The sequence below is a fragment of the Harpia harpyja genome, chromosome 3 (assembly GCF_026419915.1).
Source record: "Harpia harpyja isolate bHarHar1 chromosome 3, bHarHar1 primary haplotype, whole genome shotgun sequence".
Taxonomy (NCBI): Eukaryota; Metazoa; Chordata; class Aves; order Accipitriformes; family Accipitridae; genus Harpia; species Harpia harpyja.
The window spans coordinates 28427935-28454736 of record NC_068942.1 but is presented as its reverse complement, the minus strand read 5'-3'; the positions used below and the strand labels follow the sequence as shown (position 1 = coordinate 28454736).

At 36.5% G+C, this 26802-nt stretch overlaps 1 protein-coding gene across 7 annotated transcripts in view; it reads left to right on the top strand.

Moving 5' to 3' along the window:
- The window catches only part of ADGRB3 (adhesion G protein-coupled receptor B3), a 465066-nt gene that overhangs the window by 270516 nt on the left and 167748 nt on the right, over window positions 1-26802 (top strand). For all 7 annotated transcript variants that reach the window (XM_052781809.1, XM_052781807.1, XM_052781806.1 and 4 more), the window contains 2 exons: window positions 2023-2125; window positions 8043-8086. In XM_052781809.1, the coding sequence (XP_052637769.1) occupies window positions 2023-2125; window positions 8043-8086 (147 nt within the window). The remainder of the gene's footprint in view (window positions 1-2022; window positions 2126-8042; window positions 8087-26802) is intronic.

The window sequence follows — 26802 nt, the reverse complement described above, 5'->3', positions numbered from 1 at the left end:
AACGTGTTATGTGAGTTTAGAATATACTTGCCAGATCGCATTCTTCCAGGGACTATCTAAACAGTTAAATATGAGATGTGCAACTAGGCATTCAGCCCAGACAGGACAGCACTGAGTGATGCAGATTTCATTTCGCAGCAATATAGCCAGTTACATTTATTTTCTGTTGAAATAGTCTGCTAGGGGCTCTTGAAAATGTAAGTGGATTGGAAGGGTTTTAATGAGAGTGAAGTAAAATTGATGTACCGAGGTTGCAATCTAGGCACCTTAAGTGGTCTTTTGGACCTCACCCTAGAACCATCTGAACTGTACCAAAATTAGATACAGCAAGGAAACGCTTCTCAATTACAAAGATTGGCTGTGATCAGGTACTGAAGTATCAGTATTTACATTACCTTATGTGAATTTCCAGAATGGATAAAAACTTTTAATACCTAGTAAGCTCTATTTCCACCTGTCATGATGTGTTAGAGAAATCAGTTTTCTATTTAATTGGAGTTTTGTTCATTTGTTTTGGGTTTTTTTTATTATTATTATTATGCCTTACTTAGGAACATTTATAGATATTCATCTACTGTATGTACAGTAAGGTACCGTCATTACTCCTCTTCTACAGAATGCACTGCAAGTTTGCCGAACATTAAAAGTTAGTCTGATAGAGATTTGTTTTCATCAACAATGTGTGAGACTTTAAAGTGCAACCAAAGGGAAGAAATAGGAATTAAGTAAAATAGAAAGCCACTTCCATTATATTTCCATTACATGATTTGGCTGAGTAAAATTGGACTAGAATTCATACCTTGCCCCAGAAGAATAATTTCATTCCTTGTGCTGCGTAAAGTGCCCACTGAGTTAAGGTTCTATTACTGTAGCCGTGGCAATTCCTGTTTCAATGATCCAGCAAAATGGAATCCTCTCCTAAATACCATTTCCCTGGAGAAAATAAGCGATTAAACAACAACAACAACAACAGAATATTTATACTATTATAATTACATCTAAACTGCCTAGTTTCTTCTTTGATAACATCTACCCATGAATATGTCTTTCTGTGAGGTATTGTGTTGGTTTATGTGTGATCAGCAGAAGGTGTTGAAAGCAGCATTACATACAATGGAAATATCATCATGATCATCAGAAACAGTCAGGCTGATAACTGACGGTTGTTCTAAGCCTGATGGGGTCATAAGAAGCAAGGATCTCAGGCATGAACATCATGTCAACATGTCTTTATGCCTGTATTAGCATAACCTTGACAATACTAGGTCTGTCCTAGAAAGGTAGCTACAAAATATGGTGATCCACATTTTACATGAAAAGAGAGATTGATGATGAACTGGAGAAATTAACAGAAAATTATTATTTTGAGTAATCTGGTACAATAACAAAAGATCACATCTAATCTCACATATATGAGAAAAAATTGATTGGTTTTGGTGGGATATCAGTCAGGGCACAACTATGGATTATATTTTCAAAGGTATTTAGATGATGAAGTTGCCCACTCATATACCAAATGCAATGGTTTTTTGATAATTGGAAACAGGTAGGTTGTTTTCATGAGCACAGAATCAACAGAACTGTAGAATCTCCCATTGCACTCATCCATCTTCACAATTTTACAGTTAACAGTCAGAAAACAGTCCAACACAGCACTTTGGAAGAAAAATTACTGTCTCTTATAAAACATAGCTAGTGAGCCTATGTCAAGAGAAGCGAACGATATGCATTCAAACATTGACAGAATGTTTGTGTCATCAATACACCCTTCTAATTAGTAAACTGTACTTTAACAAATGGCACTTGTGCCACCATTGTTGCTCTTCAGTCTTTAATGTGTGGGTACAGCTGGTAACGAGTGAATGTTTTCCCCACTTCTAAACACATATATTTTCTTCCTGAATATTTGTCAACTAAAGTCACGGAAAATACCCGTGAGATACTTCTTTAGATGTAATATCAGAAGCCTCATTTAACTTCACACTAAGTTAAATCTTTCATTTTTACATGTATTTTTTCCAGGAATTTTACTGTTGTTAATTCAAAAATCATCGTTGTTACTATACGACCCGAGCCCAAAACTACGGATTCTTTCCTGGAGATAGAACTGGCCCATCTGTCTAATGTAAGTACAAGGATGGTTGATATGCTCTTCCAAGAGTATTTATCAGATCATATGCGAGAAATAAGTGAGGTTGTTTTAAATATCAGGTAATAAACCCCAGTTTAACTGCTAAAACTTAAGCCCAGGAACAGTCTAACATACTTTGAAGGGAATGCGTACTTGTTTTATGCATGTATATATGCAAAACAAAATTAACTGTTCTGTGAGTTTTGAGGTTTTCATTTACACAGCAATTTCTCCTGAAAAGTCTCCATTAACCGCTTTGATGGATAAAATTGAAAATGTAGTATTGTGCTGAATGCTTAACCTTTTGCTCCCTGCATAGGTCATAGAGCTACATAGTTCTTCGGGCCTTTTCTTCTTTTCTGTCATTATTTTATACTCAAAAGCCAGTTTTTACCTAACCTGCTGTAGCAGACTTAGAAAAAAATGCTCTCATTCCCATTTAGCTTACAATTCTTATAAATGTTTGAGATTTTTTGTGCAATTATTTTTAATTCTGTACTTTTCAGCCTTTAATCTCATGTTAAAAATGGTTTAAATCTGAAAAAAGGGGATTCTATGTCTAACTATATGAAAAATTTTAACAGTTTTTCTTTCTGCTGTCAGCAATCTCCCAGCACCCCAGGGAGAATAAAATCTATCTTTTCTGAGAAATTTTTGTCATGTATGATATTGGGGAAATAACATTAAATAACAAACATGGGAGTAATTTACGTGAAGGCATGGCATATAAACTCTGTCTGTTTATGTTGCTAAGAGTTAGTTTATTTAAAGTCATAAAAAGATGATTAGAAGAGACATAGTTACTAGAGCTCCGGTGAATAGTATTGTTATGCAAAAGACTGTAAAGCTGTGATTTTTTGTTATAAACAGTTGCTCAAGTGGTCATATAGGTACAGTTCAGCTGGAGGAGTTCCAACTATTTCAGTCAGTAGCCAATTTGGATAAGTATCTCTGGGCAAAAATATAAAGAAAAGTCTTTGAACTCTAGATCTTTGATTTACATTTTACTCAAGGTTGGAAGAAACTATTTTCCCATTAATGGTCATTATGACCCACCATTCAGTTCCCAGAAAAATGGTATTACAAAGAACATCTCAGTGAAATTTACTGCAAAGTCAAGCAGAAAAAAAGAAAGGAACAGAGGAACATAAACTGAGCTGACTCCTTACCTTTCAGTAAAATTAGAAGTTTATTGGTGGAGAATTGTGGAGATTTTGGGTTTTGTGGTTCTCTGTTTCTATTTAATTTTAAGATGTTTTAGGGTGGGCAGGTTTTGGGTTTGGTTTTCTTTTGTTTTGTTTCCACCCTAAGTTATATCATATATATTAAGATAAAATATCAGTCTTTAACATAACTTTTGTTTCTGTCAGAAATTTCACTAAAAATGTAATAGAGTATTTGCTGAAGTAGACCACAAATTAATCCTATATATCAGGAAAAAAACCCACCTTTGAAATAAAATACTTGGTTTGATCTTACTAAGATCATTATGAGGAAGAGTTTATGGTATTTCTCAATGCTAGATTTTAATTTCCATTATTTTAGCAATGATTTTGGGGCTACTTACATGAGTTGTAGATAAAGAATATTGGAGTATAACTTCCATATTTTGAAATTGGAATTACTACTTGCAAAAATGTGGGGTAGGAGGTCAGAAAAAAAAAAAAGATTGGAATTACTTTGGTCACATATTCTAGAAAAGAAATTGAAAAATTAAAAAAAAAAATACTAGTAAGCAATGGGTCAGCATTGTAAATACTTATAAGCCAAACACAAGCTATTAAAACCAGCACAATGCAAGCAAGGCTAGACTAATAAAAGGTTGAAATGCTGTCCCCAGAAGTTGGAATTCTAGAAAATTCTTAAAGAGGGTTTTTTTTAATCTCTATTTTTTTTCTTTTTTTTTTTTTAATCCAACCCTTTCAGTAATTTACAGAGCAAGTTCTTGCCAAGTTTCAAAATCTTGGAAATGAAATGAAACTTCATTGTTACAAAAGGCTAGATTAAAACCACTGATTTTCACTTTGCTTTGTCAACCTTTCAGTAACAGAATATTAATAAATATTGTATTAGCTCACGTCTTGACAAGGTGAAAAGACAATAACCTTGCCAATAGATATCAGTGCCATTTTTTTTTCTTTTGGCTCAGTTTTTGTGCTATAGTTTACTCTAGAGAAGCATCAAGTGCTTGGAATAAATTTCCCATCCTTAAATTGGACTTACATACATAGTACTTTTATATAGGATCTTGATCCACCTGGATATAAGAGTTGGATCAGCAGATACAATGACAAAATGTTGCTCAAAAAAACCTGGGAATGGAAACCAGTTTTACAATTTTAATATTTGGTGATTTTTATGTTCAAGGCTTAGCCTCCATAATGGGGCGTTGGTTTAAAGAACTAAGGCTGTAGATGCATAGAAATATTATTTTGTAGGTTTGAGTGTTCTTGCCTTCAGACTGAATCTAATTGTCATCTTCTTTGCTATAATTTTCTCGGCTGGAAACAAGACTTTAAATATCATATATTACTATAGAACAAGCTTTATATGTCATACAGAACAATAAAACTAGTATTAATGTATCTGTAGCATTTGAACGTTATTTATTAATGGCTCACCAATTAATCGTGATGTCAATTAAATAGATTAATTTTTAAACAGAAAATAAAATACAGACATTCTCTTTCATCTCATTTTTAATGGCTCTTCTTGTTGTTATTTTTGTTCTTTTCAAACCTTTGTACTTGAAATGCTGCTTATTATTCAGAACAGTTTGTTTCCAAATTGACTTAATTTTTAAGCAACCTCTAGAGCATGCCTACTAATATATAGAAGTATACCCACACATTTGTTCTTTTACCTCTCCATCCACTGACTATATTAAGTAGATAAGACATTATGAAAAAAGATGGGAAAATGTGATCATTTAATAGGAATTAATGTGTCATTCAAATTAGCCTTAAAACACTCATTTATTCAGAATTTATCATCATTGCTTCATTTTATATCAAAATTAGCCAGTTTATTAATAAATCCAGAGGATTGGGGGGGGAGGTCTAAATCACAATTGCATGTGCTGTTCAGAATATAGCATGGTATTTGGATTTGCAGATAAATTAAATTATAATAGGCAGTTGACCACAGTGGGAATGTGGGTTGCAATGCGTTATTTAGAGAACATGATATTTGGTCTTATGCACTGTGAGCAAGTTGATAAATGTGATCACATTTTTCCAGTAGTTTGACTGAAAAGACACCGAAGTAATCTTTTAAAAACTGCAAAACTCAAACAAAATCCTATTTGCTCCAGGGAGAATATGAACTCTCACCTTCTGACAGCACAGAACTTTACGCCAGGGACACTAAAGTAACGAGCCAGCAGTAGAGTAGGACACCGAACTTTCAATGAGACTGAAAACCCTGGCTACAGAACACATTTGGCGCTGTGCTGCAGAGCTGTCAAAGTTGCCAATCACATCTTGAAAGTTCAGTTTTATATGCCAGGCAGAGATATATATACATACACGCTCACACACATATGTCTATTTTTGAGCTATCCAAGTCCTGTACTGTAGCGTATAAATCAATACTGCAACAGTCGTAAACATTAATGGACACAGTAGCCGCTTCCTTAGCTGCAGCTAAGTAATTAACTGGCAAGAGCTGGGATGAAAGATTGCTGCCTTCACAGAGAGCGATGGCTCTTGGAGGTAGCTCAACGACAGCAGCGTGAGGAGACATTGCCAGGAGACCAGACCCAGAAAGACTGTGAAAAAGGGAGCAACGGGTTAAGGGCGAAGAAGAAAGTAGGAAGACAGGCTGCCTGTGGTCCTTGCAGTGCTTGAAGGGTGTTTGATCAGGATATCAAAAGAGAAAGAAGTTCTGAAAGGCTGCTGTGCCCTTGCGAGGTGCCGCGCCTGGCAGAGCAAACCCTCACACGAGACCTTCTTAAGGAACAGGAGTAATATTTATCCTGCTTTCCATATTTCTGCTTAATCTCTCATTAGGGACTGCAATGGCCAAACATACTCTTTTTTTTTTTTTTTTTATTTGAATACATTTCAAAGAGAATGAGGCGTGTGATGTGACAGCATCAGTTTTATTGTGTTTCAGCTTTCTGCAAAGGCTTTTATTTTCCCTCTATTTTGTAGATTTCTTTATAATGGACATTTTTTCTGAAAGTGTTTTTGTATTCTTTCTATTTGTACTGTGGGAATAGTGAGCATAAACTGTATGATATCTGCTGCTAGGAAAGGTCTCAGATCTCAGATATGCAATGTCTTATTACAATTCAGCTATAGGAGTACTTTTTTAATATGCATATAGCTATATCAGATTGCAAGTAGAATTTCTGCACCCAGTCTTAGAATACCAATTAATACTCTTTATAAAATGACATTTTAAAAAAAGGTTAATTCTGCACTGTCATTCCATTATTCCTAATTCTTGTCCTTCTATATGTTCTTCTATCAATGTAGCTAAAGTTTTTGGCTAATGATGCAGGACCTGGTCTCTGAATCCCAATGGGCCTGTTATCCAGTGCTTTGTCCTGTGCCCTTTTCCCCTTCCTCTTCTTTGTATTATAAATACTTCAGGGAATGGAACATCCTTTATTTATGTTTGTACAGTGCTATGTTAATATAAAGTGCCATAAGTATATGTTGGGTTTAAATATTTATACTCTACTCATAAAATTCAATGCAGTCAGCAAAATACTGAAGTGGAGGATCAAAATTTCCCTAAATGTCTCTCTCAGAAGCATCTTCAGAAGGACCTTTTTTATCTTTGACAAAGAGGTGGATGGAAGGACTTAAATATTTAAAAGATTTTTACTTCACGGGTTGCCATGGTTTTTTTGCAAATAGAACACTTTTCAGAATGAAATATCGAAGTGTGTTTTGTTTATATGAAACCATCTTCATAACTACTGCACCAACACTGTTCATGAGAGAACTACACTAATGTTGGCATAAGAAAATAGTGTAGTCCACCTGTTTCTTCAAAACACTTGTGATTTTGTTAAAAATATATTTTTATTCTGTATTTTATATCTGATTTGTTTACGTAGTTCTGACTTCTGGTAGTATCCAATGTTTATGATGAACAGGAATACAGTTTTGCTGTTTTTAACCAGTTAAGTACTTCTAAGTCAATCTGAGTTTTGATAAAGGAAGAGTTACAAGATTAGGGACAAAGCTTGAATTTTAATTTCATCTCAACTCTTCCTAGGCAGCAAAATAAACATGAGTAATAATAAAGAGATTTCAATTTCCCAAAACATTACCCATAGTTTAATGATGTGTAATAAATTTAGGTTCCCATCCTCTTCTGAATCAAATCAGAAATCTTCCACTGACTTCAAACAGGTTGAAGCTGGGATTATAAAGCTCAGCAACAACAAAAAAATATTTTGAACAAAAATCTCTGCTGATTTAGGACCTAATTGACAAAAGGACTTGGGTGTTGAATGTGGGGTCATCTGAAATCCCAGCCTCCAGACATTTTGCCCAATGTATGCTTGAAATTTTTAAGGGCATTACTGGTTTTGACATCCAGGTTCCCAAGGGGCCTAAAGTTCTGCTTCTAAACACACCCAGAAATGTTCGGTCAAGTTGAGTCTCTTAACAGATTAGCTCTTATATTTTAATTCTACTAGGATATACCAAATAGACAACTTTATGCTTACCTTATCTGAGAGAGAGAATACGGCAACTACTCCACTTTGAGGTTAAAGTGCTTTTTAAATACTCTGTAAGAAGTAACCTTAAGCTTTTGCAATTTCAGTGGCATCAATTCGTCAGAGTATAAGTGTGATCTTGTAGGAGGAGACCCAAATAAATGTTTAGGTCAAGCATGACACATGTTTTTGTATACCAGTAACTAATAGGTTGGTTTGTTTTCTTCTTAGGGCACATTGAATCCCTACTGTGTGCTGTGGGATGATTCGAGAACGTAAGTGACAGATGTTTGCTTCTATTGCTATGGTTCAAATATTACAGAGTACCTAACAATATTTAAGTAGTTGGTCAGTAAATAGGTTGGTACGAGGGCAAATGAACCTTTCACAGAGTGAAGGTACTGGGTTCTCCAGTCGTTTGGCTTCCTTTCTGCAGCTATGTAGATTGAAATAGTACAACATCTCACCAGGAAGACATTACTCACATAGTAATTTTAATCTCCTTTTTCAAGATTAAAATGACGATGTCTAAGAACTGTAGTGCCTTGATGGTAGTTGCTGGGCAACAAGCGAGTGGGTAAACGATCAGGCAGATAACTAAGGAAGGCTCCCATTTCAGTTACTGCAAGGCGAAATACCATTTTCAAGTGTGATACCCACAGCAATCTCCATTTTAGTTGGTGCAAATTTTCATTTTAGTTTAGTAAAATAATACCTGTATACTAAATAGTGAAAGCTTGCTAGCAGTCTTCTGCTACTTTTTTCATTGTGTGTCCCTTTTGTAGCAAAACAGAAAATGTCACTGTAAAGAAGTAAAGCAGTAAAATCAGTGTAGTTTAAAAAGAATTCCAAGTTTATGCAGCTGTAATTTGCTGCATTAATCTTTCACAGTAAATCTCCCATTAAAGTCAAGGTGAACTTTGCCTAAATACAGATTAAGTGTTTCAAGAAGGATCCTTATATGGTTGCCATATTAATTTTTTTAAAGGTGATGTTGTACTTCTTGTCCAGGTATATTATGTAAGTCGTACTACAGACTCATCTACAGTGTTAGAAATTGTATACCTGTGAATTTGTGAGTGCTTTTATCCTTGAGCCTGGGTTTACATCAGTACACTGATGGCTGAGAAACAACATTATAGTATAGAAATGAGAAACTTTGGACATGATACTAGAAATCATTCCAAATACAAGTAGTACCATAGTCTGTGCCTCTACGAAAGAATCAATAATTTGCCAGCAACATCATAATGTTCCATTTCTGTAAAACGTGCGGGATAAAGTACATGAAATACTTGATATTATGTATTATTATGTGCACATGGAATGCAAAACATTTGGAAGATGTTCTTTGTTCCTCTTCACAATGTGTTGCTTACACAGTAGTAGTACAGTGCTTGCTTTACCATTTTTTACATGCATTACTTTAAGCACTGTGTATTTAGAGCACATGCTCTGATTTCACTGCTCCAGTCCAGAATATCAAAGGCATATTTGCATGGAATTAGACTACCCCCCCCCCCCCGAAAAAAGACATGCTGTGGATTTAACAATATGATTAAAAGATTTCATGCAGGTATTTGGGATGAATGTGTGAAGCAATTGCAAACAAATGTATTTTGTGCTTGCCACTTGTTTTGCATGCATTGCTCTTAGTATTGTGTATAGAGAAGTTTAGTGCTATGTATAAGTACTGGTTTCAGTATGCTTCAGAATCTGGATGGAAAAGTGAACTTTTGAAACATTTAAAATTTACATAAAGCTTACATAAAATAGTCTGAGGTTTTGAGGGAGAAAGACGTACTTTTTTATTCTGAAGGATATCTTTTCTAGTCATATTATTTGATAGTAGCTATTGAAGATGTTAAAATATTTGAAGATTGGGGGTGTTCTTGGATATTTATCAGTTTTGAAAAGTGATATGAGCCATCGAATATTCACAATAAGATAGGATGTATCAGTGAGGTCTGCATGGACGCCATTGTCATTTGTTTTACACATGTATGTGTGTTATTTTATAAGAATGTTACATTATCACTTACCTGAGTGTGTAATAGCAAGAGCAAAATTCTACTTTTTTCCTCCATCCCTTAGGGAAAGATCCCTAATGTTAGCTGTGGGAGCATTAGTTGATTCATAATTTTATTTTTGTAATGCTGCTTCTTTTTGTTTTGGAGCATTTTATTTGTATTTACTCAGGAATAGTTCAGCATTTGTATTCTGGCACCGTGAGTTTTAAATTATGATGAAAGCTCTATAATGCTGAATTGGTTCCTATCATTTATAAATCTTAATAAATAAATATGTAGAGGACTATACAATTGGTTAGGTGCCCATGATGATGTTGGGTTCTTGGTAGCTTGTTTCTCTTTTATTTTTTCCACTTTTTTCTCAGTCTGAGGAATGAACCACTCTCAGCAGCAGGCAACTGGATTTGATGGATTAATAGCTTCATCCACACTGCAAATCCTACAGAGCTGTGCTGTACTCGTGTCCTTCCAAACCGGGTGATTTTTGCATAACCAGGATTTGGCAAGCATTTTGGAATAAACCCAAAAAAGTGGTCTGCTTTTAGTTGAAGGTGCTTAAGTAATCAGTAGTCTATGCTGAGATGGGTGTTTTAAATTAAGTGCTTTTCAGATGAAACTGTGTTTGCTTTTATCGTTGGCACACAGCCAGCAGTAACCGCTAACGGGTTTTGCCACCTTTCTACCCGCTTCTCCCACACTTTATCTGCGTGTGTTGCAAGTTGACATTTGGTGAATGATGCTTACTCCACTGATCTTGTCAATTTAATACTTCTCCAGCAGCAGGGGAAGCTTTATCTACCTGGGGTTTGGGCATGCTTCTCAGGAGATTGATCAGCGATTACAATTCCCTGTCATCCATCCTTGAAGAAAGTTCTGGATCTGTGAGCTGTTTAATCACATCAGATCATCAAACTCATCCTGCTGCCATTGCTATCTGTGACAATTTGGTCATCCTAACTTTGGCAAAGGCATCTTTAACCCATTCTTTCTATGAGATTTAGTGATTCTCCCCTGTGATGATATTTTGTAAGGTTTTCCATTTATCGAGCTGGCAGGCTTGTGCCCTCTCCATAGGCAGCTAGCCAAATGTGTGTACAATATTGAGACAGTGCAACTAAAGAATAAAATATTATGTCGTGTATTACAAAGGGCAAACTCAAATCCAATAGTTCAGGATTTTATATCAGCTGATTCTCCCAAAATATAGAGCATATCTGTCTGTGTTGATTGAAACCAGGCTGTTTATGAGTTCTGGTGTTTCCTTTGATATTTCCAGCTTCCCTACATGAAGCTGGTAGCATCAATAGTATGTAAGTGGTGATTTTTGCCCCCTCAGAAATCTGAGCAATATCTTCGTCCATTCATTTCAGAAAATGTATTCTAAGTGTTGCCTTCAGTAAAGTCTTAGAAATGCTTCTCCTTTCAGTGCATGGGAAAATGTGTGGAATATTTGTAAGTGATGTTCTGAGGAGAAACAATTTCGTTCCTTAAACCAACCAACCAAAAACTCAAGAAAGAGTTGTATCTTTTCTGCTTTGCATTGTCTGGCACAAACAAACTGTCCCTGCTGTCAGGAACTGTTTGTGATACATTAATTCCAGTGTCTTAGTCCACAAAGAGAAAAAAAAGAAGTTGGTCAGGTACTAGGGCTGACTTTCCCACCCCACAGAAGTGATTTAAAGATTTTAAGATGAAACGAAACTTCTGAAAGTTTTTTCCCTTTCCCTCCTCCCTTTCTGGAAGGGGAAAGAAGAAGGGAGAGGGAGACAGCAGAGACAATCTCAACCAGCAACTAATCCAATGGTTAGAGTGTTTACTTGGGGGCCTCAGGGACCGGCCCTTCGATTTTTTCTTTGCAGAAGTTACTTGAGGAGTTTGAAACACACTTTTCAGCCTCACAGGAGCAGCCCATACCCGCTGACCTGTCAGCTCCTCTGGAGTGTGTTACTCACAACTGGTCCTGCTGGAACTCTGCCATATTATTTAGGAAAATATTCCTGGGTTGGGGAGCTGATTCCCAGCACCTCTATATTTAATTTTACCACTCTTTCCATATGTTTGTCACCATGCCACACATAAATCTTAGCCATATCACTGTCAGTGGTTTTTTCCTAGCGCCGTTTTGCTTTATGTAAGTCTGGGCAAGGCTCTCGAAGCCCGGGGGATCAAAGAATCCTTATATGCATGCATACATTTCCATTTTAAAAATGCCATTTACTGTGGCAGTTTTGTAGGCCGTCTGAATAGTTCTCTTGAACTTTGTTGCCTTCTGTGATGCTTACATCTGTGATAGGTGCCCTAACAGACAGTCTGGATGGAGCTCTGCGATCCATGAAAGGTAGTCGCTCGTCTTAGCGGACCCAGCCCCTGGACCCTTGAACCAGGGCGCAGAATTCCGAACACAGTAAGAGGCTGGAAGCTAGGTGCCACGGCACCGAGCATCGCGAGGGCCACCCTCACGTGCAACCCTCGGCTAACGCTGTCACGGTGAGGGCATGGAAGGTGGGGTGGACACGGTGGGTCCCTGGAAGGAGGTGACATCTCACATGGGAGTTGCGATAGGCACCGACGGGTCAGCAAAACAGTGCAGCTGGTGTTCGTTCTTTTAGAACTGTGTTGGGCACGTGTGTTCTCCACAGGACAGTGTCAGTTGATGCTGGTGTGCTCCGCAGCTGTACACGGTGCAACATGACATCTCGCAGCACTGGGTAAGGAAAGGGCTTCAGTATTCTGGGGCTCTTTTCTGCCATTTGCTGCAGAAGGATGTTATAACAGTATGACAGCGTTTTATTTGTCCATATGTGTGCTCATAGCAGTTTGTGCCTGCTGAATATACAGTTGGCAGAAGTACAGTGAAATTAGCTGAAATTTTTAATATTGCAAGGATTTTGACCTGGTTCAGTTTTAGTTTAGGGCAAGTGGTAGGTCTGCTCTACTTTTTTTTTTCCATTGCCATACAAATTTACATTGACAGCGACTTAGATTTTCTACCCTGAAGTTATGTGAAACTATGAATACCTATATATGAGAAATGAAAAATTGTATACATTTATATAATTTCAGTATTTCACTCCAGACATATTATAACATCCTCCATTAAAAAGAGGGTTAAAAAAAGTTTACAATTACTTTTTTTAAATTATCCTCTAGAGCTTTTTATTATTTTTCTCCCATTGTCCCTGGATACAATTGTGGAGAAATAGTCCATAAAGAAATTTGTTCAATGCAAATAAAGAAGAGTCTACCAGTTAATTGTGATTTTCTCACAGATTTGCCTGTAGGGCAGAATGTGACTCAGCTTTAGGATATAAGCTTGCATGCGTACCAGCAAAACAACTTTTGCATTTTGTTGCCTTGTGATAAAATCGACAGGGAAACCTGATCTGCTTTGTCTCTCTGCTCTCCTTTTTTTGAAAGTACCATGATGGACCATTACAGTTATTCTTTGTTTGGCCTAGCCTTGCTAGCCTTTGAAAATATGTTCAAGAAGACTCTTTATAACTCACGTCAAAATGTCTCAAGCTGATCATCAAATAATTAGAATATCCTAAACCAGAATTTGCTTCTGGAAATATGAATAGCACCCTCTCCTTACTTTATATTACTTTACAGCCATATTATTTTTGTCACCAGGAAGATATGGAGAAAATAGATTTTTCTATGAGTAGAATAAAAATCAAATGAGAGTTATTCATCTAAGTATAGTTTGGCAATATACGCCAGCTGAAGCTTTGCTTCTTCCACTGACTTCAGTCAGACTTGCTGCTCCAGCTTTTCCGTCAGACTTTGCTTCTTTCATATTTTTCAAGGCAGAAAATTTTCTTTCCATGTTAGCTTCTATGCATATGTTTGTGAATGTAATGGAAGAGTTAACATTAATAACTTATTCAAAAGATAAATGCCTCCTGGAGTACCTACTTTTAAGAAGAACTGTCCGTAATGGAACCTGTGTAATAGCACACTACATAATCTTCTCTTCCTGGTAGTCTTGCATAAAGAATTGAAAGACTCTACAGAATCACATTCTTTTTCATTAAAAGAGTATGGAATGAAAAACCTGATCCAAACTCCCTTGCAGACAACCAAAAGGCTTTGACTGATTTGAATCAGATTAGATCAAGTGGCAAACCACTACTCAAGCCATGCAAGACCTAAATTTAAAAATTTTTAAATTACAAACTGCTAAGATTATACTGTAATGCAGGAGTACTTAGTTCTGAAATAAGTAGGTATTGTACAACATAAAATGGAGTGTCTTTATGTTGAAAAGGAGTCAGACCAAAATTTTCTTTAAGTCATACACAAAATGAATCAGTATATATGGGAGGAATTCATAATTTAGTTCTTTTTTGTAACACTGCTCTTCACTAACACCTACACGGCCATGAACAGAGCTTACATGGCCTGCTGATATTTATAGCAAAAAAAGGAAATCAAATTAATTCTTGCTAGTAAGTTCACTTTCTTTTTAATTTTTACTGGGTGATTAATCAACTCCATTTGTTGAAAACTCAATTGCTATTTATTGCCTTTATGTAAATGTAGATTTTCAGAAACTAAAAATAGTGGTTTCTTGTAATATCAGGCAATTATAATTCTGAAATGTGAATAAAAAGAACTAGTGGTTGTATCTTCATAATCAAATTTAAAGATTTGAATTGGACTTTTGACAGATATTTTAGTGTTTAGTGACGGCAGAAGATAATTAAGCAGTTTGAATAAACTTTAGAACAGAAAACAAATTGGTCATAATTTGGTTTTGTATCTATGTTTCCAGAAAAATTCATGGATGTTACTAAGTCAAATAAAATGTGATCATTGTTTTCCTTAGTAATACCTCACCAAGAAATGCAGCAGATGGGATCTGTGAGTCTAGCATGGTGCTGGACTTGGACTGACTCTTGTAGGGGAAAACAAGGTTCACCAAATCCAATACCACTTCCAAAAGTACAAAATAGCACAATTACAGCTGCGAACGTTTATCAACCTTTCTCATTTATATCATGTAACTCTTAAAGTATGTTACACCTGTAGATTTAGAAGCAATGTAACACGGAGGTTGGTGTTGTCCTTCCTGGTTTACAGATAGGGGAAACTAGGGCATAAAGAAAGGAAAGCTGTTTGTCCAAGGTCGCCCCCGTAGAGTTAGAGTTCCAAATTCCTGAGTTCTAACTGGGAACACTGTCTAGCTGTTCTCAAAGCCAATATCATTTCCCTGCCATGATGCAGATCTCTAAAGTTTAAATAGTTTTATAATGATATTTCTGTTTTTTTCTCATTCATTCTGATGAGCTCATGACTGTTGCCCGTCCTGGAGAATTTAGCTCTGTTTATCCAACAGAAGTAGTGCAGCAGCACTAAAGGTCCTTGTATTATGCCGTCCTTAAACAAAACCAAAATCTACTTGCATCACCCAAGAAGATGAAAAATCTGGGGAATATTGCTTACCCATGTAAGAAGGAGCTGTGGGAAGCACCCTTCTGCCATTCTCTCCTGTTCCTTTGACAACAGGGGCACAGATCATGTGCATAAATTGCTTATAAGTAAATCATGTTGTGTAGTTTTGCGCGGACGTGTATTTATTACTTCTAAACTTATTTGCAGTCAGTAGAAAAAAGATAGAACTACAACTGGTATCAATACACCCACTTTTAGTAATATGAGGAGAATATAATACAAGGCATTTTTTAGCATTTGCAGAGTATAGGATTGCTTTTCTTTACTTCCAAATGCATGGATCTAAATCTGATTGAAGTATCCTGAATTAATAACTATTCTCTCTGATAAATCAAACGTCATGTAATTCTCTCTGATAAATCAAACATCATGTAATTCATCAAAGTCTAGTCTGTCTTTCTACAAGAACAGTGTTTGTATGGCAAAATGACCTTAAAAGAAATGTTTGGAATAATGTTTTGAAATGCATCTTAGAGGTCGTCCCCCAGTTGTTCTTGAATTGTCAACACTGAAATCGTACCTCTGCCTGATAAAACTGTAAAGCTCCATCGAAAACAAACACATGTCCAGTTTAAATCTGCCATATTTCCTCAAGTGCTGTCATAAGTATACACCTTTAATGCTGTATCAGCACCTCACTGACCTCACAGGTATCTTTACATGTAATTAATCTTTTGCTGAATTTCTGTGCCATATTTGAGCAACATGAGCAGATTCAGTTAAATCTCTTCCTGGACCAGTCACTAGAGGGAAGCAAAGACCTTCACGTGTCTATCCATGACGTCAATCAATGTCTTTATGTCCTCACTGACAAAATCTGGTCAGTATTCAATCTAAAATTTTGAAAAAGGCCTATTTGGTAGAAAGCCACCCTTCGTAAAAAAAAAAAAAAAAAGGACAAAAATATATTTCTGTATGGTTGACTTCCAGAGGCCAGTGTCATTAAAAAATAGAGTTATTTTCATGAATGATGTTTTGAGAATTTGAACCTAGATAAGAAGCTCAGTGCAGAGTGGATAAAGAAGACGGGGTTAAGACTTTCATTCTTTGAAGCATCCCAATATTCAGAAAAATGCATTGAGATGTTGATAGCATAGTAGCTATGCACTTGCATCATTTATGTATGGCAAAACCTAAGGTAAAATATACCAGTTTCTTGATATCTTTTTGTTGACCCTCCCTTAGTTATCCATGCTTCCATGCCATAGTGTTTTGTCTGTGGTACTCAGAATCTTAACCTGCATAAACAGTTCTTTGGTGTATACCAGGCAAACAGATCAAGAGAACATCAAGTCATTAAATGAGTACTAGTTCATCGTGCACTCCATTTCAGCAGAGAGAAAGCATAAAGTGTATATGAACTTATATTTACCTTCCAATTTATGAGGGATTATATGTGGGTAGGTTTACTCTATACTATGTTTTTACTGTATTTAATTCAGCCCTGTTCCACTTACTGAGAGTACAACTCACCATTCTCTCCTATGAGCTAGGCTGGTTGAATTCCTTTAAAACAGAAACAGTAGAGACCAACATTACATTTTCTGACATTTGATTAAAGGAATATACCTGGTATGAGTTGAATTTGCCATAAAATTGAAATGCCCAAACCCAAGGATAAAATATTAAAAATAATGTTTTGGTTTTTAAAATTATAAATGTTTTAAAGATCGTAAGGACAATATTTATACTACTGTCGTGGTTTAACCCCAGCCAGCAACTAAACACCACGCAGCCGCTCACTCACTCCCCCCCACTCAGTGGGATGGGGGAGAAAATCGGGAAAAGAAGCAAAACCCGTGGGTTGAGATAAGAACGGTTTAATAGAACAGAAAAGAAGAAACTAATAATGATAATGATAACACTAATAAAATGACAACAGCAATAATGAAAGGATTGGAATGTACAAATGATGCACAGTGCAATTTCTCACCACCCGCCGACCAACACCCAGCCAGTCCCCGAGCGGTGAATCCCTGCCCCCCCCCACTTCCCCGTTCCTAAACTGGATGGGACGTCACATGGTATGGAATACCCCGTTGGCCAGTTTGGGTCAGGTGCCCTGGCTGTGTCCTGTGCCAACTTCTTGTGCCCCTCCAGCTTTCTCACTGGCTGGGCATGAGAAGCTGAAAAATCCTTGACATTAGTCTAAACACTACTGAGCAACAACTGAAAACATCAGTGTTATCAACATTCTTTGCTCTGAACTCAAAACATAGCACTATACCAGCTACTAGGAAGACAGTTAACTCTATCCCAGCTGAAACCAGGACAACTACTTACCACTTAATTTGAATAGAAGATCTTTTGTTAAGCTTAAGCTTGGCCAGACCTTAATGAGAATAATGCAAATGTATATCAGGATTTAAACAAGTTTAAATAGAAGGTAATATGCTAGATGAACAGCTCCAAGCAAAGCAATTTCAGGAAAAAAAAGCTTTTGTGTTGAATAGCTGCTAGATTATGGCTGAATAGATTTTTAGCTGAAAGCATGGTGTATTTGTGATGATTTTTTAATGTTATCATCATCTTCTCTGATAATGTTGAGTAAGAGAGATTTCTTGCACAGCTAGTTAACTAAATGTAATATACATATGCATTCAAGTGCATGCGCTGGGGATAACATCCTGCAACCCATGCTATTATTCTAAGCAATGGAGAATGTAATATAATTCTAAATTTCACAGGCTATGGTTATGATTCCCAATGCTACATGTTATTCTAATGATGCAATTTCTAGTGGTTGTCTTCTCTGTTCCCATCTCCCCATAACTCTATGGAAACAGAGCAAAATGTTTGCCTTTTAAATTACAGAAATATCTTTGCATATATCAAAAGCATGAATTAAAATGCCATCACGTTACTATTGGTTCATCACTTAACATAAATATGTTCCTGATGTCGAGTTTACCAATAGATCCATTGAAGGCTCAGCCTTAAACAGCATGCTGCATTGAGACCATAGAACCAGAATCGCTCCACAGGTATTGGCACAAACCCAGGAGATATTCCATCAGCTTGAATGGCAATAATTAAAGGATTGCATGTACTGACACAGAGCAATACAGAACCAGAAAAACAGGATCACTCCTTATAATGAATTTGATATGTTTGTGTGCTTAGCCTGTAAAGAGTACATTATTTTGACCAGACTTAAAGCTAAATCCTTTAGGTTTATACTACTTCATGATTGCAATTTTGACTGCAATATAGATCTGTTTGATGTCTTTTTAAAATGTCAGCGAGTACTTTCTTTGGTATCGGCTCAGTTTTAAATGGTTATTCACAAAGAGAAGCTATGTTTTTAATATAATGTCAAAATAGCTTAAAATGTAACTATGTCAAATATCAGATAATAACACAAAACAAAGAGATTTATTTAAAACAAAAAAAGGATTATTTCAATTGAACAACTTCTGATCGCATTTAACCAACATGGTGCCGTGCAGCTCGTACAGGAATTCTAAAATGTGAGAGAAAGTTAGCAGTATTCAGGAGATAGTCTAATCTCTCTTTAAGCAGATAATACTTTAAAATTTGTAGCACGTACAGGAAAAAGTCAATAGTATCTTTTTCTATCCACATCACTCATCTTCAGCCCATTCTTCCCCTCCCTTCTCCTTTGTCTTGGAAGTGGACAGTCAAACATCTGAGGGTTTAGGTACACAAATGGTGTGTGTACTTACACACATACTTCATCATTTCATGTACACACACAGATTAAAATCTTTGAGGAATAAAGCATGTAAAACATATTTACCACCCCCTCGCTGAGAAGTACAATTGAAAATATGATACATCATTTTCCTTATTGTACTACACAGCAAGGCATGCTTTTCGTAATGCAGAATATATTTATCTGATGTCAGATTCTACATGCTCTTAATGTTGGTTATATTAGATAACATATACTGATCTTAAATTAGATAACATACATCTTAATGTGAATTACATTGCACCTTCTTCATTGTAAATGCAGGAGAAAAACTATGCTAAATTTACCAAACACACACGTTTTCTCTCTCTCTCTCTCTCTCTCTCTCCTTACTTACTTTCCCTGTACAATCGACTGCTAGGAATATGTTTTATTTTTGTTTTTCATCTCAACCAGACCATTTTGTTCTCGTATTTTTGTAATAGATTTACACAGGAAAACTCTGATCAGACACAACCTTCTTTTCCTCTGAGGTTTTTCCAGTAAACAGAAAAATTTTCATCCGAGTCAAGGCAATGTACAGATGTCTAAATATCATAGTGAGTCAGTGTTTCAGCCAAAATTAGAGAACAACTTGCTCTTAAGTCCACAACCCCATGACCTAGCCACTAGAATTACCCATCTTTCTTTAGTCTAGAAGATGTCTAGCACTTGCAAAAGAACCCATGTGGTCCTGGCTTCACTCTCACCTTCCTGCAAAAATAGCAACAGCTCTTGTGTGTCATTTTAAGGAACCACGAAAGACTAGTGTGTAGGTGCACAACTATCTAAGAGTGATGATACAAGTTGAAATCCCAGACAAAAAGCATCTTAATCTCAGGAGAACAAAGAAGCTGCTTGTTCAGACAGTTGTGGGGAAGAACCAGGGAGGACTGGGAGTGAGGTGAGAAGGTATTTTCTAACACATTCTGCTGTGTATGGAGTTTCTATATATACTGGGCATGCTATTCTAGAGATACTCTTCTTTTACAACCTCTCTGTGCTGCTGCCAGCTCAAACTGTTACCCAAATGTCATTTTGTAACCCATACAACTATTTCTCCTTTTGGTTTGTCTAGACCTTTACATTTTCAGTTTATTTTGATTAATGCAATTGTTTCTGCAAAAACATGTATCACAAAACCCAAGCAACACCCAGGTCAGTGTTTTGGGGATGTGAATGAGTTTTTGATATTATTTGTATTTGATTTTGAAGTATAGATCATCCGTAGCCAACTTTACAACCATTGTTTTTAATACTTTCCCTGTTTTTTGTTTAGTTTTGTTTGAGAGGAGACATTTTACAAATGCAATCTGATACAAATGTGAGAATGGTATCTTGTTAACATGAGAAAAGATTCAAGCACTTTTTTTGCCAGATTTACTGCATTTCAAGTGTCCAAATTAAGTGTCAAAGTCTAAAACATAGGCCATTGAATGCAGCAGGATGATTTATTTTCCTTAAACTTGGTGTCAAAATGTCCTGAACAGCCAAATGAGAGGTAAAAACTACAAGAAGTGACTCACAGCAACTAAAGACACCTACCCTTTTCTTTTAACGAGACTGAGCCAGAAATCTGCATAGAGCTAGGAAACTTTAAATAAATGATATGTAAATGTGTTTGAATAGGCCCTGGAATTAAGGGTCAAATTAAAGGCTCAATTTAGGTACCTTAATACAGGCGTATAGAACAATTTCAGGATATATCTACAGGAGAGAGAAGAAACCTATGCCCTTCAAAGCAGGTGAAGGCAAAGACACCATAAGACATCTCTAGCAGTACCATATGTAGGAAATGAAATCAATTGCTAACAGCAGAATTAACTGCAAAATTAAGAAAATACTCAAATGTGTACGTCTGCCAGTGCCACAGTCATCAGGTACCTACTACAGGTAAACTGTCCTCTAGGACACTATAGACCTCACTGACAAGGTCTCCATTGACTATAATGGAAGCTTTGATACCTTGCGTACCTATAGGTACCTTAATTTAGAAGTTTCAATACCAAACTGAATCCTGCCCTATGTATCAATTTCTACCTCAGGATAAGGATTGCCAAATTATGTCCTTGGGGTAAACACATACTTAATAAACAGATGAGGGCAACCTTTTACAAAATAAGTGGAGTACTAAGGGTTCTAAGCCCTCTCCACTCTGAGGGGGTTCAGACTCACAGCTTTTCCTTTCCAGGAGATAGTCCTGGCCATCAGACTATAAGCAATGGTCTCATAGAGCTGCTTTCCTTGCAAGCAAAAGTAAAAATAATAAGCGTACTTAAAAATATTGAAAATATGCTATTGACATTGAACTCACAGAACTCGATATAGAATAATAAAGTTCAGAAGTAAATTAAGATATAAAGTCTGTAGTTTTTGGAGATAGACATTTTCCAACTTTGTAAATTCATCGTTAAGTTCATAGTGACAACCAGTGACTCTATGGAGATAATATCCTCCGATGGCGATATGTAAGGTATCGGTATCTTGTCAGAGGACAGGCAATACATTCAACAAAGTTAATATTGGCAATCTAAAATGAAATTGATAGACATTTTTAAATGCAATAAAATGAGAAATGAGCCCTCAATGGGACTAAGACATGCTCTGAGACGGAATATTTCATTTCTAAAAAAAAGTTTGTAGTGAGAATCAGGGGTTAACAAAATAATGTTTTACCTTTTCTCCACTCTTGGTTAAGATAATAAAAAATGAGTAGTTGTGATCCTACAAGGTTGATTATATTCCCCAAAGCACTTTTGAGGCATTTTCTGTCCTCTTTACAAGCTTGCTTATGAAGTAAAAGACCTTAATATACTATCAGCCTTCCATTGTGTTTTAACAGTTACCAAGCAGAGATTATAATGAAGGTAGTAAGTGGTACACGGTCAATCCATTCTCATGACAACAGCTGTAATGAGAACACAAAATGGTCGGATATTTAACTTTTGTGGCATTTTGAAAACCACAGTCTTGCATAACTTTTTGAATGCCATAGTTGGCATTGAACAGACTTTTCAGTATGTGTTTAAAAGCAGTATAGAACCTATATTCTATATTACCCATGTGCAAACAGGCCCAGGATTTCACATATGTGACGACTTTTTTTTTTTTATCCTGCAGCACAACATTTTGTGTGGTTTTAAGCAGTTCTGGTTTTCAGATTTCAGTTCCTGTCATAAAATACATGTACCATTTATCAGTTTGCACAAGCAAATAATCAATCAGGCCAACTCTTCTGGCTATGTGGTTCCTCTGCCATATTTTCTTAATAATGAGGAGGTCTGAAATTTGTGAAGCGGAAAATCTAGTCTCATTCTGCATAGTGACACAAATAAAGAACACAAGGCTCTCGTGATTTATTAATACCAATTGTATCTCAGTATTTTTGATTGCCTCTGAAATCAGTTCCTGAAGGCTTAAAACCCAGAAATAATCTTTTCGCTATCTTTCTTAATTGAAGTGGGTGATGTACTCTAAAACTTAAAAGCTAGAACTGAATGGTTTACATCACGCTCCCCTTTCCCCTACCTACTGATCTGGCACCTTTATTTTCTCATGTACTGAAATTAATTTAACAAGACAGATAGCACACATACAAGGTAGAACCCATTTAGGTACAGACATCCTGGTTGCAGGGATTACCTGTGTCAGCAGACAGGACTACATAGCAAGAAAACTAATTAACAATAAAACATTATCAGAAGCATTATAACAAGTCTTTCATGAATTGTGTCTTATAAATATTCAAAACCTGTTTTTCTGTACCGTGCACTGAATAATTCCGCATGCTATCAAGTTTGGATTTTGCTTGCTCTTAGTTCTCCCTTAAACCTCATATTTTAGCCTCTTCTTCAGTATGCTGTACAGGACATAAATTCTGATCATTGTTAAATCACATTTTTTTATTACATTTTATGCAGTCTTTCCAGAAGGATGTGTAAAAATAATGAAATTTTAGTCTGAGGGATATTTTGCCCTTTACAATAATGTAATCAGTGAAACGTGTAGAAACTCCCAAGCAGTTACTTGAGTGGTAAAAAAGCAATGAATAACATAAGGATCGTATTTATTTCCAGACAAAAATGTTCTGGTTACCAAATAATTCAATATTTACTTATTTTGTTCTTGTGCACACAATCAGTTAACTTAGAAATATCCATCTAAAGTTAATTTTACTTCAGCCTATGTGCTTTTTTTCTCAATCTTTGGGATATTTACATATAAAGTAATTTTTAAATACCAAAGTTAATGTACCTTGTGTTTTCCACTTGCTCTCCAAATGGGTGAAAATGCTAGAATTTTTACAAAATATGATGTCAATGACACTTGTAATTTTTTTTCATCACCTATGAGAAGTACAGATTAGCTCCTATTGCTAATTTTCAGTGGAAAAATGTAGAACAAAACCATAATACAGCAAAATGCTATATAGCATGTATTCAACTTGGTTATATAAGTAGGTTTGTTATCTTCAATCTACATAAGTTTAGTTTGATATCTGCACATTAAACGAGCTTGTCTGTCAAATTATTGGCACTGTTTGTCTCCCTAAGTTTAAGCTCTTGCTTTGCTGAACTGAAAGTCTCTTTATTATTTATCTGCTGAAAGAAAACCTAGGTAGGTGGTTAAAAAGGTCACAATGTAACCGTAGCTGAAATTTAAAAGAAAAAATAGATTATTTAATACCAAGAGTACTCCTATCTTAAAAAGCATGTCTCAAGTTACAATGATGCCATCCAAAAGCTTGGGTATCTAAACAGACATGAGCAGTCTTGTTTATGGTTATAAAGAAATAGTTTAATTTTGGATATTGTTATAACTGAGATCTGCTTTTGCAGGCAAAAATACCTCTAATAGTCTTACTGACCATCGAAGTCTTCATTTTCTGTTTTACTTGTACACTTCCTTCCTCAGTAAAACTACAGAAGAGCCACCTAGAAGCCCTTGGACAAAACCTAAATTCTTCAACAGATACAGTGGAGAATTTAATAACACTGAAACCCTGTGCTCAAATAAGGGCAACAGAGTACAGCACTTTTCTGAAAAGAGGCTGCATCAGAATAGCATTATGGAGTGTCATATTTTCTTTCAGTGACTTCCATTTAACTTTGGATGGGTTTATGACTAAAAACAAACAAACAACAGACAAACAGCCTTTTTCTTACTGTAAAACCTCAGTCAGTGGCCTGAAAGTCAAGCGGTGTCCTTCCTCCCTATCAGTAATTCCTCCCATTGGAGTGAACTGCCAGTACTGGTAAAGATGCACCAGAGCTGTGCACCATGAGATGATTCCTCGTGTACTGAAGTTGCACATTTTGTCTAATTCACTCTCTGGAGTTGTAAGAGGTCTGTGATGCTAAAAGAAGTACTGCTGCTACTAAGGTGATGCTGGTATCCTAGCCCTTGTCAGTGTAGTTTTAAAAAGGAAAATAATTACCATTTTACAAATGAGACATCTGAAGCCCAGATGTGCTTGTTTGACTTCCGCAATGGTCAAAAAGTAAGGAGAGGGCAGAGGGGGATGTTGAACCCACAACTTCTGAGTCCATCTGAACTCCCAGGGATTCTTTAGTGCCGAATATGTAAGAAGTCCCTGAAACAGGATCCCCACACCTCCCAGGGAAGAGGCATCATCGTTTGGTTAGGATCGGTCTCCCTGTTTGTCATTTTCCGGCCCTATGAATTATATCTTTATACGCAGACTGTGGCACAATTCAACAGGTTGTAAAGAGACTGACCTTCAATCTAGAGTTGCCAGTCCTGGAGATAAGAAGCTTCTGAACTCCTTCTGGCTGATGAGGACCTAAAATCCAGGTCTCCCGCTTTGCAGTAAAAGGTGTTTGGGACAGCACTGTGGCTATCTTTCTGGCAGTTTCATTTGAACAGTCATCTGTGTATGGACAGTGGGGTCAATCCCTATAGATGCCAATGAAGTGGAATTTTAAACATTTCATTTACCAGTTTTCTATTGATTGTTTTATGTGTGCTTTACTCAAGGTTGCTGTGAATACTGTCCTCACGCACCTAACTCTCCCTATTCACTGTTCAAAGAAACTTAAACACCTAACCCTCAGGCCTGTGAATTTTATTCCCAATGCCATGAATACCATGTTATTTAAACACATAGCTCTTTTATACCTATCCCCCAGCAACAGTTTCTCTGGTCTCTGGGCTGGAACCAGTCCAAATCTGAACCGAATCAGGCCTTTTCCTGCTAGTCATCTGGTGCCTTTTAAAAATCAGATGGAACTCAAGAAGATTCTGATGTTTTAGTTCACCAAGAAATAATTCTCAAATGTGATTTTCTTGTTTCACAATTTCTCCTGAGACCCACATCTCACCAAAGTATTACATTAAGATTGCTTAAACACACAGCCTCTGAATAGTCTGACTGAAATCTACAGGGGGCAACATTCAAGAACATCTGCAAGTTTCCACTATTGAAGTCGTCTTCAATTTAGGACAGAAATTTTGAGATGCTTTGTTAAAAATTAAGTTAGAAGAATTTCCAAAAGATTATTTAGAATATTCCATCATATACCCTCAAACCTTCCAGATCCTCCCATATGTGTACAGAGAGAGGCAAATTTTCTGAGTATATTTGCTGGTACAGCTTGTGTTGTTTTCCCATCCTGTGTGGTTTTGAAAGTAAGGAGGAAACCCCTCCCTTGGAGAGGGGAAAATACTAATATCAAGATGATGATGATGTTTAGTTTGGAAGACGGTTTTCTTCCTCATTTTTTAAGTCTTTCTTGTGCGTATAAAAACAGCAACAAGTATATGTGACTAATGGCAACATTTCAGTGTTGTACTTGTGATGAACTGCAAAATAACACCTACCAAGAAGCATCCCACATTTTGCTATTTCTAGTTTCCTTGATTCTCCTATCCAGTGCTCTGTAGCGTTGATCACAATATTTCAAGTATCACTGCAGATGCCAGCTACCTCCAAAGGCATCTAGATGAAAAGGGAAAAATAACATTCACAAATTATTTCTACACCTAGTCACTGCAGTGTACTGCAGTGTAGCGTCAATATATCTACACTACCTTAATCTACCTGGTTTGGATACTGGTAGCAGCCTAGCTGTGGTAGAAACAGCTCAGCACAGGCAGGATACTTTTCTCTGATGCTGTAAACTGGAACAAATTATTTCAGGAACTGAGACAAATCTCTGCTATATCATGGCAAAGGAACAATCTTTCTCAGACTAAAATAAAACTACTTTGGGGGGACATAGCAATTTCTTAACTATACCTGCTTATGGCATCTATGATTAAGGCTATGATACATGCTTAAGATTATTTAAGTGCACATCCATATAAATTCATTTCATTCAATATTGAAGACTGAAATAATAGCAACTTTTGTCTTGCTGAGTACTGGTCAAATAATTTACTGTCTGCATATACGTGCACACACTTTACCCTTGTATTAGACATTTGGTATCTGACTACTTGCTTTTTTTTCTTGTTGCGAGGGGAGGGCTCCCAGTCAGAAAGCCAATGGTCCTGGTCGGTGTAAATGCAGAAGTGGGACACACTAAAGGAAAAATCTGACTGAAGATGCTGCGTGCAGACAGTGAAATTGCCTGCCTTCCTTTAGTCCTTGATCCAGAGTAGTAGAAGTGGAAGCACTGTATAGAAAGTTGATAAGAATTAAGAGCCAGAAGTTAGAAATGTACTATGCCATAAGACTTGCCTGTCTTCTGCTTAAAATCAGTAGGAGTGTTGGGCAAATATTTTCCAGGCTATCAACAGTGATTTCAGAGAGAACTTTGGGGGTAAAAAAGTTACTTTAACATTGCAG